This window comes from Chelonoidis abingdonii, chromosome 3, assembly GCF_003597395.2.
Source record: "Chelonoidis abingdonii isolate Lonesome George chromosome 3, CheloAbing_2.0, whole genome shotgun sequence".
Lineage (NCBI taxonomy): Eukaryota > Metazoa > Chordata > Testudines > Testudinidae > Chelonoidis > Chelonoidis abingdonii.
This window is the reverse complement of record NC_133771.1, coordinates 42,359,757-42,367,281: the sequence shown is the minus strand read 5'-3', so window position 1 is coordinate 42,367,281 and position 7,525 is coordinate 42,359,757. Positions and strand designations below refer to the sequence as shown.

At 40.2% G+C, this 7,525-nt stretch overlaps 1 protein-coding gene across 1 annotated transcript in view; it reads right to left on the bottom strand.

Annotated features, from left to right (window-relative positions):
- Positions 1-7,525, bottom strand: part of MYOM2 (myomesin 2) — a 116,174-nt gene that overhangs the window by 86,921 nt on the left and 21,728 nt on the right. The window contains exons 7-9 of the mRNA XM_032777054.2: positions 1,556-1,644; positions 1,000-1,050; positions 541-705 (exon numbers count right to left, since the gene is read on the bottom strand). Of these exons, the coding sequence (XP_032632945.1) occupies positions 541-705; positions 1,000-1,050; positions 1,556-1,644 (305 nt within the window). The remainder of the gene's footprint in view (positions 1-540; positions 706-999; positions 1,051-1,555; positions 1,645-7,525) is intronic.

The window sequence follows — 7,525 nt, the reverse complement described above, 5'->3', positions numbered from 1 at the left end:
GGGGAGACTGCGGGAACTATGGGATAGGTACAGGATAGCTATCCACAGTGCAACGCTCCAGAAATCGACACTAGCCTCGGCACATGGACGCACACCACCAAATTATTGTGCTTTGTGTGGCCATATGCACTTGACTTTATACAGTCTGTTTTACAAAACCGGTTTATGTAAAATTGGAATAATCCTGTAGTGTAGACATACCCCAAATTTAGCCTTCTTCAAATTGCCTGGTTAGCGTCTCCATAACTCTCTGTGTCCCTTACCTAGTTATTTTGGAACCTACTGCTTCTTACTCTTCAAACAGGGTCATTTTGGACAACACTCCAGAAGAGTTGGACTCTGAAGGAAAATATCTCTCATCTGAGATAGTCACAGAAGGTAAAAAAGATTGATTGTAACACAGTTCCCAATACATCTTTTTTCTCTTAGGAAGGTGAATTCTAAGCCTGCACACAGACTTGAGGGAAGGAATCTGCACCTGAACAATTAAAACTCAGTTACATGGAAGCATGTACATTATCTCAGTGCAAATCTACTTACCATCTCTGTACCATTCAGCACGAGGTCGAAGCCTAGTCAGATCTGGAGTGATCAGCAGAGTACATTTGAGGGTAACTGTTTCGCCTTCCATCCCAAAGGTAACACCAAACTTCTCCAAAAACTGAACATCAATATGGGTGAAGCAAACTTCTGATGGCAGGGGCACTGCATACAGAGAAATCAGGAGACTATTGAGCACTAGGTACTTGGTACTAGAGGATTATTGTCCAGACAAGAACAGTAGATGGAATCCAGAGCTGATACATACTGCTGGTCAATACTCGTAGCTGGGAAGTTAAAAGCATATGGACATCTTCCACTGTGACATCTTAACATTTAGAAAGCAAAGCCAGGGAAATATTTATTATTTTGAGCTGAAAAAATATTCTTCAGGCTCCTGACAATGGTAAGATTGAATAACGTGTCTACATTTTCTCACAAATAGGAAAGCATACTTACAATTGATGGGTAATATCCCATTAGGGTATGGCTTGTCATCCCCTCTGAACCCTGTAAAACAAGGACAGTTAATCTAACCCAAACGAGTGCAATATTTATTTCTTATTTGTAGCAGTGTTGTAGCCATGTTGGTACCACGATATGAGAGAGACAAGGTAGGTTAGGTATTATCTTTTATTGGACCAACTTCTGTTGGTGGAAGGCTCAAGCCTTCAAGATTCAGACAGCACTTTTCTTCAGTTCTGGAGAAAATAACCAGAGTGTCTGAACTCAATACAAGGTGGAACAGATTATTGGGCATAAGGCTTTCACACATACTGTAGGAGGCCACTTAAAATGATGTGGACAATCAAGGGTTGGCAGACAGTAGTGTGTGTTACAAACTGTTGTGGCAAGCCATATAACCAGTGTCTCTATTAAGTCCATGGGTTTTAGTTTCTAGCAGAGTTAAGAATGTTTGTCCCCAGGCTCATCTTTTGAGGGTGCTATGCAGGTTTCCTTTGAGGATGAGGACTGATTATATTTATTCCAGGTTTAATTACTATATAAGACTTACTCCTCACAACCACAGCAGCATTGGTTGACACCTGCCCATGGACATTTGTTGCAACTGCTGAATAGGTAGCAGTATCATCAAAATTAGCTCTGTGGGGGAAAGAGGAAAATAAAGTACTGTTAATATAAACAGCATTCATAAGTAAAGATCATAATTGTTTACACTACAAATCAAAGGGTTCCACTCAAAAACAGAGGACCAGATTATTTTCTAAACTCACTTGGGGCAGGAGGGCATCCAGGTGGTAATGACTCCCTAATTGTCTGCCTCAGTCCCAGCCCTGTCACAGCTGTAGAATCATAAGCAAGCTAGCAATGTTCTCCAGATAGCTAGAGTACATCACACTCTTCTCTGACCATTCTTTCTCCCCACTTCTCTCACACATATCCTTCACATCCTGCCCCACCGCCCCCCATCCTCCAAGCCTCCTGCGCCAGGTATTGAGGGAAGAGAGGTGTAGCAAACAATTACATCAACACTATCCCTGCTGGGATTCCTCTTCTACAGAGTTATCCCCAGCAGGGAATTGCAAGCAGTTTCTTTTTCCCTTTGCACCACTCAGGCAGCACACAGGTAACAGAGCTGTCTAGGGAATCTGGCCTAATATTGCTGTAGACAAATGGGTTTGACCTGATATTTTTGTATTTAAGAAAAGAAGTTGATTAAGTAACAACCAACTTTTTATTTTTTTAAAGGATCATTAGTGCAGCAGCACAGGATCTAATGGTGGAATAACTCACTCTCTGCAGCCTTCTTTGATGTGGACCTGGCAACATATGTTTTCATATCTGTTCTTGTTAAGATTCCAGTACAAACTTCCACATCCAAGGACAATGGGCCTGATTCTTTTTACACCGAGGTCAAACAGATGTAACTCCACTGGAGTTACATTGATGTAAAGTACAGGAAAAGAGAATAGTTCTTTGTATTTTGGTTGTGTAAGAATAAAAGTTATGTGAACATACATGGCACATGTATATGTTCGTGATCTGAGGACTTCATGCAATTTTAGGGAAGTTCTATCCATTTATTAGAGACCCTGACTTTTAAGAAGCAACACTGCACATGCCTGCATTCACTTTCATCTCAGAAGAATAATTTGGTATCATTCTGGAAACTCTCAAATGAAATGGATAAAAATATGGCTACAAGATTATGGACACCAAGCATGAAAGAACAGATAAAACTGGAAAAAGTTTGATGCAAAATACCCAGGAGGATTGCAGACTTTGTGGCATACAGCATGGGTGTTGCTAAAGTGGGAGGCATATCACACACTTACTTTTGAGCCTTGTCATATACTTTGGACTGTGACATGCCACAAAGTGGAACAACCCATCTGCTTACTTTCAGAAATTTAGCTTTTGGTGAGAGTAAACATGACCAGATGATGGGTCAAGCAATGGAATTACATCAATACAAATGTACAGGGCTCATAGCTCTCTCTAAAGACAGACCTCCAGCCATGCATTTTACAAAACAAAGTGGCAAAATACAGGAGTATGTTTTACAATTAATTATCAAAGACACAATAACAAACCCTGAGACTGGCTTGTGTTACCACAAAAGCCCAGGATAGTGCCCTAAATATGACAGCACTGTAGGGTTACTATGAAATATTGTACGCTGGGAAAACAAATTAAGAAATTTTAACTCACAATAGATTTTTTTTAATACACGCTCAAAGAATAAACCAATAATTCTACACAAATCTAAAGTTTAACTGATTCTTTGCTATGGTAGCTAATCTCATGAGACTTTGGATATGAATTCTTAGCTTCTTAATATGATATTTCTGTACTTAGGCTTTATAAAACAAACAGAAGGAAAATATAAAATTATCAGTGTAAAATAAAATTAACAGCGTGATGCAAAATGTCAAATGCAAGGAAAACATGCAGTAAGTTTTCCACTCTTCTTAGCCCACCCGATAATGCCTAAGTATTGAAACATACATGGGATATAGGATTCATATTCTTTTCACAACCCACCACCACAATGCCTTGGTACAATGAAATAAGCAAAAAATGAACTGAGGGCTTTAATTTTAGATTTCTTTGCTTTCATTATTAACTGATGAATCAAATGATAATATATCAAAAGGCTAACTTTTATCTGAATAGCACTTTAAAAATAGCGGACAGGTCATCTTTACTCAGCATTTGCTTTCGTACCCATTAGCGCAGAGGTTCTCAGACTTAATTGTACCGTGATCCCCTTCTGACAACAAAAATTACTACACGACCCCAGGAGGGGGGGACTGAAGCCTGAACCCACCGAGCCCTGCTGCCCCTGGTGGAGGGGGGCAAAACCCAAGATCCACTGCTCTGAGCGGGGTGGGGGCAAATTTGAAGCCTGTAACCTGATCCCCACCACCAAGGGCTGAAACCCTCAAACTTCAGCCCTAGGGAGTTGGGCTTGGGCTTTGACCTCGGGCTCCAGCAAGTCTAAATCAGCCCTGGGGTCCCAATCCACTTTGGGGTCCCAACCCACAGTTTGAGAACTGCTGCATTAGCATGATGTATTTGATTACTGGTAACCCGTAAACAAACATTGCTAGTTATCAAAATTACACAGAATTCAGAACCATGATTTATTTAGTTACCACTAGGTGGCATGCAAGTAGTCAGGACACTGTAGAAATGTCTTGTTTAAACTGACATAAGGCCCCATCCTGCCTTCCTTTTCCACTCAAATCTTTGTTTGACTCAGATCAGAATGCAAGAAATGCAGGATTGTTTCCATGAAATAAGAAAGCACAGTGAGATGTTTGATTATTTTTTCAAACAAATATATAAACATACTGTCTCAAATTCTGCGATCAGTTACACATATGAAACCCCATTGAAGTCAATAGGCTTATCCTGGCATAAGTGATAAGAATTTGGCCTGTAGTCAGTTTCTCCTGTTTGTGAAAGTCTTTCACACAACATAAGGACAGAAAAAAACATTTTTAAAAGTAGCATAATGTGATTTAAAATCATTAGTATTGGTAGGGGATTTAGGTGGGTGAAGTATTTTTACTACTAATAATTAGAGCTGGGCAAAAAAAAAAATGTGCAAATCATTTTTTCCATTGGTTCTACCAAAACAACTCACAAATTTGAGTCAATTTTGGCAAACTCATCAGTCATACACAAAAAAATTAAGAAATGTCAAACTGGTTCATTTAGGATTTCTGACACAAATCACTTCAACTTTTTGTTTTTTTAAAGATGATTTATTTTGGAATTTCACTTAATTTTATTTTAAAATACACTTCATAAAGGTAAACAACCTTGAAAAATAAACATTTAGGGTCAAAGAAAATGTTTTGCTTGACCCTAACAAAAATTTTCAACTTTTTCATTATGCTTGAAAAATTGAACAGGGCTTATTTTAGATAGATCTAAACTGTTTTGTTTTGTTTTTTCCTATTCACCAGTTCAGCCACTAATCCAAAAAACTGGCTATTCACATAGCTCTACTAATCATTCTATTTTTGAAACTGACTAGATTTCAAGCTGACAAATTTCCATTAGCATCTGATGAAGTTGGGCTGTAGCCCACGAAAGCTTATGCCCAAATAAATTTGTTAGTCTCTAATGTGCCACAAAGAATCCTCATTGTTTTTGTGGATACAGACTAACGCTGCTACCACTCTGAAACCCATTCGATTAGAGTAAATCTATACTTTGAGTTGGGGGTGCAACTCCCAGCTCAAGGAAACATACCCGTGCGAGCTGTGATTGAGCTAGAACACAACAATTACGGTGTAGCCATGGATGCACAAGCAGTGGAAGGTGCTAGCCTCCCTGAGAACGATTCTGTCCAAGACAGTAGGGATATACCTCAGGCGACTAGCCCCACCTACTGCTCACTCTGCCACAGCTACGCTCTATTTTTAGCATGATCGCTCAATCAGAGCTACAGTGGGTAAGTCTCCTCGAGCCAGAATTTACACCTCCAGTTCAAAGTGTAGACATATCCTCCATGGAGGGAAGCTATTTGATCTTCTATGTACATACAGGTTTCTTCAGTTTTATGTAAACATGCAAAAGACATTTATATTAATATAAATATGAGTAGTTTGTGACACAATCTGGCTTCTGTGCAATTTGTAACTTGAAGATACACATTTGCTAGAGACTACTACTTTGAAATTTGACAATTGACCATTTCCTGCTATTTCTCTCTAATCTAGCTCTGCCTCATATGAGTTACACGAGTTTAGGATACGTCTATACTGCAAGTGAAGGTGCGATTGCAACTCAGGTAGGCATAACAGTGCTACCTTTAATCTAGCTAGCATGGCTAAAACTTTAGCAGTGAAGACACAGTGGCATGGACTTCAGCATGGACTGTACATGCCTGCCCATGATATTGAATGTCAATACATACACGCATTCCTGAGCCGATGCCGCATCTTCACTGCTATTTTCAGCCAAACTAGCTAGATTAAAGCTAATGCAGGTATGCTTATTCAAGCTGTAATCACACAGCCGAATGCAGTGCAAATAGACCTTTGGATGTTTTTAGATTCAGGATCACAATCAAGGTGATGTGTAAGATGGTCAGTGGGTGTAAGTTACACATCATGTTGGTTTAAATTGTACTTTGAGGAAGGCTATAAAAAGGTGCAAGTTACACCAGCTCCTGATGATTCACCTTTGAATATGGCTCTAAGATTCAATATCAGTGAGCAAACTATCAGCTTTATTGAATGCATCTATTCTGGTTGGACATCTGAACAAAACTAAAATTTCCTAAGTGATAGTCCAAGGTATACGGGATCTTGTGTAAAAATTAAGGTGGATTCTTGGTGTCTACAGAGGCTGGGAAGTGGTTTTTCCATTGGTTATCCTAATATTCTGGTCAAGAATGTGTTTTCTAGACTATGCAAAGGTCAGATGAAATGGGTACCATTTATCTTCAATAGCATGAGATGGGAGTGCAGAATTAGGTCTGGCCCAAGATAATGATAGTTTGTGAGAAAGTAAAACTGCTCTGAATCTTTATCATGTTCTTGAGTGTTACTATTTGCACTGGGACCTTTACACTGGCATTTTAAATGTACATTTAAAATGCACATGTTCATCCGTCTGGCTAGCATAGACTGCACCGCAAGAGTGAAGAGTGAAATAACATTTTTGCCTCAATTGGCATTCATTTCAACCCATGTCAAAAACAGAATGGAGACTGTAGTAACCATGCATTTGGTTAAAGACACCCACTTTCGGTGTGAATTCAGTTGTCCTGAGTCTCTCCTGTGCTGAGGCTCTTTTCCATTGCCCTGGCATAAAATGCTGTAGATGGTCAAAGTTTTCCTAACTTTCAAGATGTGGACAATGGGAATGAGAGGGCCCACAAAAATTTTCCATCTCTCACCCCTGTCCTTCCCCCGACACACACACTTTATTTTAATCAGCTCTTCCTCTAGTATGGAGCTGGGGAAACAGATGGTCCTCCAGTCAGCACAGACCCAGCGTAAGATTTTGACACCTGCTTCCCAGGATATGTGGCATGGCAGGGGCAGCTGAGGGTTGGAGGAGTCATAGCTGGAGTGCATTCTGTTTCAGTTTTGCTGTGCTGCTAGTGCAACAGCTTTATCCATGCTCCCAGTTTAGGAGGCATGTCCATGCTCTGCTGGGGGAGGGTGTGGGAAGGGGTGTGGCTGGAGTGCATAACAGTCCCTATGGTGTTTGCAGGTCATAGCCGCAGTCCCCTCTATAGCCTCCTCCACTAACGGTCTCCCTCATGAAGGAAGATTTTTGTCAGAAACACTATCAAATTGAACTCATGAAGTTTCATGGTCCTTCTTCCACTGCAGGAGTAGCCACCACATGGTCCTCGGTTAGTCATTTTGTCTTTTACCTCACTCCATAGTTCTTAGCTATTGAAGCTCAGCTTATATGTGCTAGGATGGGAACTCACCTGTAGTTCTGTGCCTGTGCCATTTTAGTATTCGAGCAGTGGGATATTTAACAGTTA